At 33.3% G+C, this 13421-nt stretch overlaps 1 protein-coding gene across 4 annotated transcripts in view; it reads right to left on the bottom strand.

Moving 5' to 3' along the window:
- Positions 1-13421, bottom strand: part of LOC114341720 (serine/arginine repetitive matrix protein 1) — a 38132-nt gene that overhangs the window by 22709 nt on the left and 2002 nt on the right. For all 4 annotated transcript variants that reach the window (XM_028292559.2, XM_028292538.2, XM_028292546.2 and 1 more), the window contains exons 3-5: positions 8908-9030; positions 8301-8471; positions 409-902 (exon numbers count right to left, since the gene is read on the bottom strand). In XM_028292559.2, the coding sequence (XP_028148360.1) occupies positions 409-902; positions 8301-8471; positions 8908-9030 (788 nt within the window). The remainder of the gene's footprint in view (positions 1-408; positions 903-8300; positions 8472-8907; positions 9031-13421) is intronic.

Raw genomic sequence — 13421 nt, 5'->3', positions numbered from 1 at the left:
TATATACAGGGTGAAATTTTTTCTAAGACCCAAACGAACTAATTTTTTTGAAGCCGGACCTGATTTTTTCTAGTTTGAATAAATCAGTTGATTAGGTGGTAATAGTGTAACGATTGACCAAAATAAGAGACACATCGATCTGACCGTTCAAAAATTATGACGAATACAAATTTCTGTCAAAATGCAAAACTCGCCCTGTATATTATTAAACAATGGGAGCAGACACTTTTTAATCATTTGTTATTCCCCATAGGAGCCTCTACACGAGGTAGGAGTATGTACAGTTCCTCATGACTCACCCTGTATACACATCGATGTTCGTTTCACTTTATGTTTTGACTTAATTTGTTTGAAAATAAATCGTGACGCATGGGAAAAGTTATAGCGGACGAACAATATAATACTCACTTCGCCTGCTTTTCAGTTTCAGAATCTTCTCTACCACCATTAACTGCAACTTTCGGGCTAACATCTCCATTCCTGGGAATGTCTTCCTTTGGCTTCGATGCCGATCTACTCCTGGTCCTATCCCTCTCCCTGCTCCTAGATTTGCTTACCCTATCCCTCGACCTGCTCGCCGATTTCTTATCCCTGCTCCTACTCCTCGACTTCCTATCCCTGCTATGTGAATTCCTATCTCGACTACCGGACTTCCTATCCCGACTCCTGGATTTTTTGTCTACGCTTCTCGATTTTCTATCCCTACTTCTGGATTTCCTATCGCGACTCCTCGAATTTCGATCCCTGCTTTTAGATTTCTTGTTTCGGCTCGAACGGTCTCTAGATGACTTCCGGTTCCTGGATCTGGACCTGGAACGTCTGGATCGGGATCTATCTCGGTCACGATACTTACGTTCCTTGTCCGATTTTTCTCGCTGTTCCCGTTCTTTATCTTCTTTTTCCTAGATTGCAGATAATCGTATAAACAACAAAATATATAATTTTATTTTAATAAAATGAATATGAAAACAAATCTGTGATAACTGTCAAACAAACTCTTGATGATGATGATGGTGATGTTTGGCATGGAAACTAGTCCATTTAGTACATTCTTTCAAGGTTTTTGCTCTAAATTTTAAAGAACCACTTGGATTGACATGAAATTTGGCATACGCATAGCTTACATGTCAAAGAAAAAGTGATATTGTGCCGATGTGTGCTTTTGCCCTGGGGGTGACTGGGTGGAAAAAATATATGTAAAAATTAAGTCCGGAAACGGGTAAACTGACTAATTTTAAGTAACTTTTGTTCCATAGAGCTTTTTCGCCAAGACGACACTACTTTTCGAGTAATTTGCGAGTGAATATGTTCATTTTTCAACAAAATAACCACATTTTTAGACGGTTTTTCGCAAATAACTCAAAAAGTAAGTATTTTCTCGAAAAAAACGTTCTTAGCAAAAATATAGCCTGTAAAAAAAAATTAAAAAAAATGGTGTACGCGTTAGGTCTCTGGACCTCGTAGAACCAGTTATAGCCAATGAAAAATAGATTCATATTCACCAAATTTCAAATAGAATATTTCGACGTGAAATATCCAAAAAATTAAGCAATTTTTGGGGAAAACTCATTATAACTTTTTTAAAGTGTTTAAAAAAAGCTTTATTTCTGTTTTTATAAAAAGTTTTTGGCATTAAATTTAAGCAAGTTACGCTCAAAATAAAGTTGGTCCCTTTTGTCTTTGTAATAAAAAATCGGGAAGACCACCCCCTAATTAGCAACTTAAATGAAATTAATCGTTACCGCTTCACAAATTATTTTACTTATGTTGTGTTTATATGACCTGTAAGTTTCATCGATTCAAAGTGCTTTTTGCTGACTAATTTTACGTAACTTTTGTTCCATAGAGCTTTTTCGCCAAGTCAACAAGAGACGTGATATATACACCATTTTTTAAAATTTTTTACAGGCTATATTTTTGCTAAGAATGTCTTTTCGACAAAATACTTACTATTGTGAGTTATTTGCGAAAAACCGTCTAAAAGCCTGGTTATTTTGTTGAAAAAATGAACATATTCACTGGCAAGCAACTCGAAAAGTATTGACTTAGTGAAAAAACTCTATAGAACAAGTTACTTAAAATTTGTAACTTCAGTCAAGAGGGGGTGAAAACCACCCCCAGGGCAAAAGCACATATCGGCACAATATCACTTTTTTCTTTAACTTGTTAGCTATGTGTATGCCAAATGTCATGTCAATCCAAGCGGTTCTTGAAAATTTAGAGGTTTTGCAATATTTTACCATTAAAAAATGCACTAATTTGCCACAGATTTTTTAAATGATTATATTATCATATATGAGCCCACCAGAATCAAAACCTGCTAAATCCTAATTTTTTCGTTCTGCTAAATCCAAACTAAACAAGTAATTGGACTTCGTAAGTCCTAGGTTTTCACCCAAAGTAATCGAAAGTAGAACTGGAAGACGATATTTGAATTTTACGTGTAACTTTGCGTGGATTGATATACGAATTTACTAATGTTGAGTCATTCTTACTAAACTTTGACATTTGTCACCTCATTTGTGATTCTACCCGGTATAATGGCAGAGGAGTTACATTGGCGGTCCTACGGACCGACGGAAAGATTGCCCAGGTCAAATATCTCACCTTAGTACCATCCTTGGATTATCAGCTTTTATTTGACACCTCATTTGTCATTCTACCTGGTATAATGACGGAGAAGTTATATTCGCGGTCGTACGGACCGATGGAAAGACAGCCTAGGTCAAATATCTCACCTTTAGTACCATCCTTGGATTATAAGCTTTCATTTGACACCTCATTTATCATTCAAGCTGGTATAACGATGGAGGAGTTATATTCGCGGTCGGAGGGACCGACGTACAGACCGCCTAAGTTAAATATCTCACCTTTAGTACCATCCTTGGATTATCAGCTTTCATTTGACACCTCATTTGTCATTCTACCTGGTATAATGACGGAGGAGTTATATTCGCGGTCGGAGGGACCGACGCACAGACCGCCTAGGTCAAATATCTCACCTTTAGTACAATCCTAGGATTATCAGCTTTCATTTGACACCTCATTTGTCATTCTACCTGGTATAATGACGGAGAAGTTATATTCGCGGTCGTACGGACCGACGCACAGACCGCCTAGGTCAAATATCTCACCTTTAGTACCATCCTTGGATTATAAGCTTTCATTTGACACCTCATTTGTCATTCTACCTGGTATAATGATGGAGGAGTTATATTCGCGGTCGTACAGACCGATGGACAGACCGCCAAGGTCAAATATCTCACCTTTAGTACCATCCTTGGATTATCAGCTTTCATTTGACACCTCATTTGTCATTCTAGCTTCTATTGCCGGAGGAGTTGTGGTTACGGACAGACGGACGTGGATAATACAAAGATTTCACATTTTTTCAAAATGGGTGAAAACAAAGTACTAATTTCTGAAGATGTAAGGGACATGCAGGAAAATGACAAATTAGTGTGCCATTTTATAATATTTATTGATTGGCAATGCAGGATACTTTTTGAAAAATTTACATTTTTAAAGTTTTTTTAGCCTCTTGACAAAATTTCAAAACATGGATCTAGCAGGTTTTGATTCTATAGGCCTCATATTTTAAGTTATATTTTTGGTATATTTAGGAATTGAAACTGTTACAAATTTAAATTATAGATACAGAGAGGATCTAAATTATGGAATAAATTAATTTTCTCTAAAATGGACGACTTTAGAGAAAAATCCCGAAACAGGTCGATTTTTATTTTCAAATTACAATTTTTCGTGACGTCATCCATCTGAGCGTGGTGACGTAATCGATGATTTTTTTAGATGGGAATAGGGGTTGTGTGGCACCTCATTTAAAAGGGTGTTCAATTCTCTATACAATAATATAAACATTAATATCATTATTTATACAGGGTGGCCAAAATAATAATTCTTGAATTAAATTAATTGACGAAAAAAGAAGAATGTATGCAATTTATTTAACTCAAAATACATTTGATCACCGTCAGAAAATAAAAAAAAAAAATTTATTTGGCAAATAAACATTGCTTTTCGATTAAATTAAATGTTCAAACTGCCAAGAGGTGGGTGGGAGGCTGTTCGTGATTTAATTTAAGCGAAAAGAAATGTTTATTTGTGAAATAAACATTTTTTTCTATTTACTGACAGCCGTACAATGTATTTTGAGTTAAATAAATTACATACATTAAATAATTACATAAATTTCGGCGAATGAGCCTTGAAGGGCCCGTAGTCATACAACTCCAAAGAAAAAAAAATTACATACATTCTTCTTTTTGCGTGAATTAATTTAATTCAAAAATTATTTTTTTGGTCACCCTGTATAAATAATGATATCGTTTATATTACTGAATGGAGAATTGAACACCCTTTCAAATGAGGTGCCACACGACCACTATTCCCATTTAAAAAAATCATCGATTACATCATCACGCTCAGATGGATGTCACTAGTATGAAATATATGCAAAGCAATTGTAATTTAAAAATAAAAATCGACCTGTTTCAAAATTTTTCTCCAAAGTCGTCCATTTTAGAGAAAATGAATTTATTCCATAATTTAGATCCTCTCTGTATATCGGGAAGCGTATAGATGATTACATAAGAGTCTTGATTTATGATTAAGTGACAGGGGATGGGTTATGTTTACTGGAAGTTACACATTACTCTTTGCAGTTTTCAGAAAAAAACAAACTCTTTTGTTATTTCGACTTCCCCATAGAAAAAAGTTTTTACCTTCAAACATCTAAAATACAAGTAAAATTATCCGGCAGATAAAAAAATAAAATGACATTTGTTAAATATCATTTAATGTTTAGGATATATCGACAAAAATGTCCGGGACAGACTGAGTGACTTGTCGCATTAGGCTTTTATAAGACTAGATGCTTTGCTAGGGTTTCTAAAGACTTAAGTATACGGGACGAGTCTACAAGATACTCGCCGGCTTGTTCACAAGCAGCTCGCAAACTATACTACATTCATCCCTAAGATAAGCTTGTCATTTATTAGAAATTAATTTCTACACAACATCACACATTTCTAAATAATTAGAAGTACCATTACGCTATTAAGACACTGATGATGCATTTAAGTCTCTGGAGTACCCGTTTCAAGTTACAGAAACAACAATATCAAGGAGGTTCCTAACCCACGTACAGCAGTTTTTTGTGTTTTTAGACCATTTATTGAGGTAAGTGTAAACAATTTATTTAGTTTATTTAAAAGAATTTATTCATGGAATCTATTTACATAATCTGTGAGAATCTCATCGTAATCTGAAAGATGTCCTCTTTGTTGTTATGCATCATCTAATATGTCCAACTTAGCATGAGTTAAAAGATTTTGAATATCCTGCTGCAACAATATGGCTTTTCGCTTTGGTAACTGACGGAGTTCACTTGCTACATACTTGCCAAACTGATCAAATGGCGTATCCACAGCAGCATTTTTTGTAACGTCATCTAACTTCACTACTACTTGGCATATATCCCCATTGTTGAATTTACCAATTTTTACATTTTTTCTTGGCGGCTCAGGTGACGTGATAAATCCAGACGAGTGGGCCGTATTGGTGTCATCTCTCTCTTTCTCTTCGTTTAGGTCCTAAAAAAACACCAAAAATTAACAACAATGTATATTTTATGTTTGATTCATAAAACATAAGTACATACTTAAAACATTTTCTTTTCAGGTACCAAAAACTGTTGAAGATTGGAAAGATACTGAAAAGTTACTCTTCCAGTGCTCGAATTTCCCTAGATGCTATGGGGTGATTGATGGTAAACACATTCTCATCAAGAGACCTTCCTGTTTAGGTTCATTATACTGCAACTACAAGAATAGCGACAGTACCATACTATTTGTCATGGTTGATTCAGCTTATTGTTTCACTTATTGACTTACGAGGAAATGGGCGAAAAAAGTTCAGTATTCAAAGATAGTACATACTTTGAATATGAGAGATGATAAAATTCTATTTTACAGACCAACAATTTGGATTTATTCGTCACTGGTCAATTGAGCTAAATCTATTGATATTATCTGATTTTATTTTGGAATCTTTGGAAGAAGGTACTGAAATTCATACTGTATATACGGACTTTACAAGGGCGTTTGATTGTGTAAACCATCAAGTTTTAATTAATAAGTTACATAGTCTGGGTATTCAAGGTTAACTTTTAAAGTGGTTATCGTCTTATCTAATAGAAAGGATACAAATAGTGTGTATTCAAGGCTGCCAATCAAATGATATTGAGGTACCATCTGTTGTACCTCAAGGTTCGTACCTAGGTCCTCTTGTGTAATATTTATATGAATGGTATTGTTTCCTGTTTTGTCCATTCACACTCTCATGTTTGCAGGTGACTTAACACTAGAAAGTCGGAGGGGCCAACTTGGCCCCTGTTGCGATTTGAAGTTATTGTAGTTTTTTTATTCGAGGCAATAACTATTTCATATTTTATGACTTAATATTTTGATACAAAGACTTATTTAGCACAAAAAATATTGTTTACTAAATTTATTAAATGGTTTTTCTAACAAATCTACCATAGAAGTCTAAAGGAGCCAAATTGGCCCTGTGTAAGTTATTATCGTTTTCTGGGAAATTCGACGAGCCTTTCTTTCAAATTCCTGTTGGATGGGTAAAATTATATTTATGTATGTTTATTGTAAATGGTTACCCTTATACTAGTACTTATCATCTACGTAATAAAGATAAAATTGTTGGGAAACACAAAGATACCATTGTGGGTGTAGAGGACCAAATGACGCTTCTTTATACTACAAAAGTAACTTCAAGACGATGGCCTATGTATGTGTTTTATAATACTCTTGACTTGGAAGCAATAAATGCATGGATTATTTATAAAGAAATAACTGTAAGTAGACTCAGTCTTTGTAAGTTTATTCTTCGGCTGTGTGAAGAATTATGGGTCCCATACCTTGCCTCCCGAAATCTGGAACTACGCCTAGCAACACCAGGTCTACCAACAACTATCACTGTTACTATCCAAAAACGACAAAAATATCAGTTGAAAATATTTTGTAAAGGAAATCATACTTCCAATCATTGCCGCGGCTGTAACAAGACAATGTGTGGCAAATATCAAAAACTGCAAACTGTATGGTGTTCCGAATGTTTTTGTAGGCAGCGAATGTGTTAAACAATGAAAGTAAAAAATAAGTAGATTTAATTTCTTTAAACTGAGTTTTAATTGATTAAAGAATGTGGGCCAAAATGATCCCTTCCGGCTTTCTAGTAGGTAGGTAAGCTAAGCCCGACTTTCTAGTGTTAAAACTTTATAAAAAGATCACGAGTATCTATGATCACCACATCCTACAAGTGGGTACCAGAGAGTGGAATATGACTATCAGTGGGTAAGAGACAGTCTCGATTTACCAACACTTGAGTCAAGGAGGACATTGTTAGGTTTATGTTGCACAAGTCATTAATGCTATTATAGATTGTCCTCAATTGGTATCACTCGTTAATATCAAAGTATCTAGTAGAAACAACAATCAGAAATATTTTCAGTGCCATTTCATCACACTAATTATGTATGATTATCGATGAACCAACTACATGATTGGTTCGGAGTGCCAATAGCCTGCCAAGACAAATAAATATTTTTGATTCCAAAATTACTTTATTTAAAAAATAACTAAAATTTTAATCTAGTCTATCCTTGGTAGCTATATTACAGTTTGTAATAGCATGCATTAATATATAAATAAAAACTTAGTATGCATCTATAATGTATTATTTTCACTAAATTTACTTACCTTTATTTTATGTATTTACGTATTTCTTCTTGTTATCACAACCTCATTCATGAAACTTACACTGTAGACAGCCAAATTCAACCTAATAAACCCGCAAGTTGGGAAAATTAAGGGAACTTAATGCATATGTTATTATTTATGTCTTTTACATAGTTTGGGTTTATCTTTTGTATGTCTTGTTCGTGTTTCATTGAAAGTCCCCCCTGCCCCAATCTAGATCCACCACTGCAGACTCGCAAGCTTTTTACAAGCCAGCTTGTTAGCTTGTACACTCACCCCGCTTACTTGAGCCTTAAGAACAAAGTCTTTCCTTTTTCCAAGTAATCACCCTTTTCTCTGTTCTTTTTTGTAAATACAATTCATACAATATAACTCAAAACCAATTTTGGGGTTTGGTGAATTGAAAAAATATGCAAAAATTATACAAAACGATAGGAATATATACTGGATGAATGTATTTGGTAAAACTGTTTGACAGAACTGTGAAACAAAAAAAAAATTTTTTACCTTTTTTATGGCTAATTCTTCTCTTTTTAGATTTATGAATGAAAATGGAATTCCTTTTGGATTTTCCTGGGCTGATATTAGAAGTTGCCATAGTTCTGTCATAAAGTCCATTGAATTTTTGCTTTGTAAGAATCCAGTCAAGTTTATCTGCATCTTCTTAGGATCTGGATACTAAGGTTTGAATTAATAAACTAACTATTAAGGGCATAGGCGCAAAATTTCACGATAATGTGTTTTAAATGCATTCATTTTTTTAGAATTCTGAGAAAACTAATAAGTATGCTTGAAAAATTTAAATGCAGAATGAAAGATTGCATTATTACCTAGGGCCGAAAGTTCCTGAAAACTTCTATAATGTTTATTTTAATAAGTTACAGGGGTGAAAATAAAAGAGAACATTGAGGGTTATTTTTAATTGCAAATATTTCATTCAAAATGAACTTTTTGGTTATTCTAAAGAACTTTAGGCCATCAATAATAATGTAATCTTTCATTATGCATACAAATTTTTCAAAAATACTTATGAGTTTTCTCAGGATTTGAAAAAAATAATGCATTTAAAACACATTGGCTCGAAATTTTGACACAAAAGAAAAGACAGACATACCTTAACTTCCAATTGATTATAGACAAAATTAACAACAACATCATCATCCATTTTAAGCATTTCAGTTAGTTTATCGGAAATCCAAGGCTTGATAACATCCAACTGTACTTTTGTCATATCAACCTGTAATATACCTTATTAATAATATACCTAAGTTACAATAGATTTATAATCAGGGTTCGAAAAGATCAATGATATTTACAGTGAAACCTCCGTTAACCGAAATAATTGGGGGGAAGACCGTTTCGGATAACAAGAATTTCGGTTAAAAATATCATTGTTTTTTGTATTCTTCTTATATCAAATTACATGGTATTGGAGAGATATAGCTGCAAAACATCTTTATCAAAAAAAAACACAAAAGAAAATAGCAGATTTCTTTAAAAAAACACTCTAAACATGTTCATTTTCCTTAATTTTATTGCTTTTTTTAAATTCACTTTTTATTGACGAACTTTTTGTAACTGTCAGCCATTGGTTAAAAGGGTTTCGGTTAACGGAGGTTTTACTGTATATAAATATCAAAATACCGGATATATCTACATATATCCAAAAATGTTGATATTTATTTTGCATATTAGGTACAAAGGAACCTCGATAAGTCAGATGATTCGGGACCGCGGCCGATCCGGGTTAGTCGGAGAATATGGTAAAACCAAATAAAATACATATTTTTTGCAGCTATTTGTCTGATAGATCTCAAATAGTAAAGGTCAAAGGCTTTAAATCTAAGGAGATAAAAGTACCTTCTGGTGTGCGGTGTGCCTCAAGGGTCTCACTTGGGACCCTTGTTATTTAACATCTTCATAAACGACATCCATAGTTGCTTTCAATATTCCAAATTTCTATGTTTTGCCGATGACCTGAAATGCTCCAAGGCTGTCTCTTCTATCACTGATTGTATCAACTTGCAGTCAGATTTGTCCAGACTTGTGGACTGGTGTGAAAGAAATTGAATGGATTTAAACCCAAACAAATGCCTCACTATGTATTTCTCTAAGAGGCGTTTCCCCTTGGCTTTTTCCTATGCAATTTCTAACACCATCTTGATCAATATGTCAGCTACTAAGGATCTTGGAGTCTTATTTGACAATGCTCTATCCTTCAAATTTCATATCACAGAGATTTGTTCTAGAGCCCTTAAAATAGTTGGCTTTGTCAAGAGATGTACAAGAGATTTCACAAATCTTTCAGCAATCAGCCTATTGTATTGTTCATTGGTCAGACCCCTGTTGGAATATGCTTCTTCGGTCTGGAATCCCCTCTATACATGCCATGTACACAAATTTTTGAACAAGTGCAAAGAAGATTTTTGCGGTATTTGGCCTTTAAGGCTGGAGTGGATCCCCCTGATAACTACCATTACAACTATAATTCACTTCACACAAGATTTTCTCTCCCTCCTCTTCAGATTCGCAGTCAATATAAGGACTTACAGAACCTTTACAAAATTTTTAATGGTATTGCCGATTGCCCAGATCTACTGTACTCTATTGGTTTGGGAGTGCCATCAAGGAATACTAGATTTCACCTCATGTTTCAACAACCTTTTTGTAGAACTAATGTAAAGTATAATAGTTTTAGTTCAAGGTTTGTAAGGACATCCAATAACGTGTTTTCGAACATTGATTTCAGTGCAAGTCAAAGACGATTTATGTGCTTTGGTAAGAATTTAACGCTTAGGGTAGAACACTAATTTATAAGTATATTTATAGGTAGTTAGGCAATTTAGTGTTAAGTGTTCAAATATGTGTTCAATATGTTCAAATATTTTTTTTACCACGTAATGTCTAATTTTTAATTTTAATTATGATAATTGTCCTATGTACTTCAGATTTATACAATCTCTTTTTTTTACTTTTACTTGAAGTTATTTGCTCAAATAGGTATGTAAAAATTTTATGAAAATAAAAATTATTCTATTCTATTCAAATAATAGGGAACTTGCATAAAATTTTAAATTCGACAAAAATGTTATAAATCACAACAGAACATAATTTAAAACATGTATCAAAGAAAAAAAAGTTTTTGTTTGTCTTTCGTTTGGCTCCTAGACGATTAAAAATTCAAATTATACCAGACAGACCAAAACGGGTCGTGACGTCATCGGGCTATATGTTTACATTCCGCAAAAACAAAGTAAACACAATTGTATATAATTTTAAATTAGACATTATAAATGTCAGTAGAAAATACAGTTATGTGACGTTACAAGTGTTTTTGATCGTTTGAACTATTCATAGAAAACTTGTACTTTTACAAAATGGTTCTATTTTCCATAGTAAATCTTCTTTCATTTCCTTCAAAAACTGTATCAAACTCCAATCTCAACAAACTGGTATATATTATTACAATGGCATACGATAAATGCCATTAGAATTTAAATATTTTCCCTTTATTCCACGACGATGAACTGGCCAAATACCCAAGTAGGTGGAGGCCAATAAACTAAAGGAGAAGAAGAATATACCTAAATATACTTCGTCTAATTTACTAACCGTTGCATGTCATCCGCGTCATAGCCTGTGACGTTGCATGATACCAACACCAAATATTTGGCGGTAGGTGTGTTCTTTTTTAGAATCATTTTGCCGAGTACACTGGAATTACATCCACTAGACATATTTTATTATATACGCGTAGAAATAATATTTGAAGATTTCTATTAATGTTAACCTAAAGAAATACCCAATAATTTCATTTAATTTGTATAAATGGATTATAAAGCATTTTTATGAAGCACATTTGTTAACACACTAACTGTAATCGAACGAAGGTGACATTTTAGAATAAATTGGTAACATTTATTTGACAGTTGCGGTGATGACACTTCATATTTGTTTATATTCTTTACTATAAGTATCTGTTCTAATATATTTACTGTTTTTATTATTTACTTTACTATAAAAAGATCCTCTACTATAAAAATATAAATTTCACCTAATTTTATCACGACTTGGAATAATCGAGATATCTGACAACTTTTTTAGTTGTTATTGTAGACATATACAAAGAAACCTATCGGCTTCTCCCAAAAGTTCGGAGCCGTTTTTTAATAATTATTAACAATCCAGTGCAAAAACGCTTGCACTGCAAATATTAAATGATTATAACTTAATTCTTGTTCTCTATTTCTTAAGTTTTTATTTATTTACATTGAATATTAATTTGTTTTGTTGTATAATCCACGTTTACCATAATTATGGGATCTATTTGATTTAACATGGATTCAGGATGTTTTTATACTTTGGCAACTATGTCAACTTGATCTCTGGCGTAGATAATGACGTGCAACAATAAGTAAATTAGACGGACTGTATATCCATAAACATAACAATCTAGTAAAACTATGTGACGTCACGGGTCGTTTGCACTTTTTTAAAATACAGAAAACTTTAAATTTGTACTTCTAAGTTATTATGAGTTTTTGAAGCGTGAAATTTTGGAAATCTCATTTTTATACAAAACTGAACATTAATATGTAATAAAAAAAAATTGTGCAAGTTCCCTATTGTCTTTTTTGATTTATTTATTTATTTACCCACGGGAAAACCCCATTAACAGTAAAAATACAATAAATATAATAAAAAAATGAGGTACAATCATTCATTAAAATATAAAAAGTAAAAATAAGAAAAGCAAAGGCTTGAAAAATCACCAGGCAAGATATTCAAAACATAACAGTTAGAAAAATAAAATATAAAATGTACACATGTAGCTGAAACAAATCAATAAAATTATACAAAACACAAATACAATAATAAAATACAACAACATTGCAAGACACATGGCAAGAGATCTCCTCAGTTGGCCCAGGCTTATATTAAACAGATCCATATTAAGGAGAATTTGGTGATCAACACGATCAAATGCCTTACTGAAATCCGTATAAATAGCATCAATCTGCTTACGATCTTCCATATGCTTTAAGAGATCAGATTGGTAGCAAACTAGATTCGTTACTGTAGATTTTTGTCTGCAAAAACCATGCTGAGATTCAGAAATCAGACCCCTGCACACCCACGACAGCTGCTTAGCTACCAAACTATCAAAGAGTTTGGGAATTGTGGATTGAATGCATATACTACGATAATTTTCTATGTCATTCTTCTTACCTTTTTTAAATATGGGTACAACAAAACTCTCCTTCCAAGCACCTGGAAATGTAGAAGACTGTAAGGATCAGGGGCGTCATTTGATAGGGGGCAGGGGGGGCATTTGCCCCCCCCTAACCCTGAAAATTACTGAAATTTACAAGAAATAGATCAATTTTGTATTATGTTTGCATATAAATGTATTGTATATATAATGCTTGCCCCCCCCTATCAAAATTTCAAATGACGCTCCTGGTAAGGATTTATTAAATAATAACAGTAATGGCCCAACAACAGTGCAGACACATTTTTTTAAAAGGAAATTAGGAACACCATCTGGACCGCTAGAAGTTTTATTTGGAAGAGAACATATACCATCAAAAATATCAGTGACAGTAAAGTCAGTGATATTGAAGCAAG

Source organism: Diabrotica virgifera, chromosome 8 (assembly GCF_917563875.1).
Source record: "Diabrotica virgifera virgifera chromosome 8, PGI_DIABVI_V3a".
Taxonomy (NCBI): domain Eukaryota; kingdom Metazoa; phylum Arthropoda; class Insecta; order Coleoptera; family Chrysomelidae; genus Diabrotica; species Diabrotica virgifera.
The sequence above is the reverse complement of the archived record's forward strand: the minus strand, read 5'-3'. Positions and strand labels throughout refer to the sequence as shown.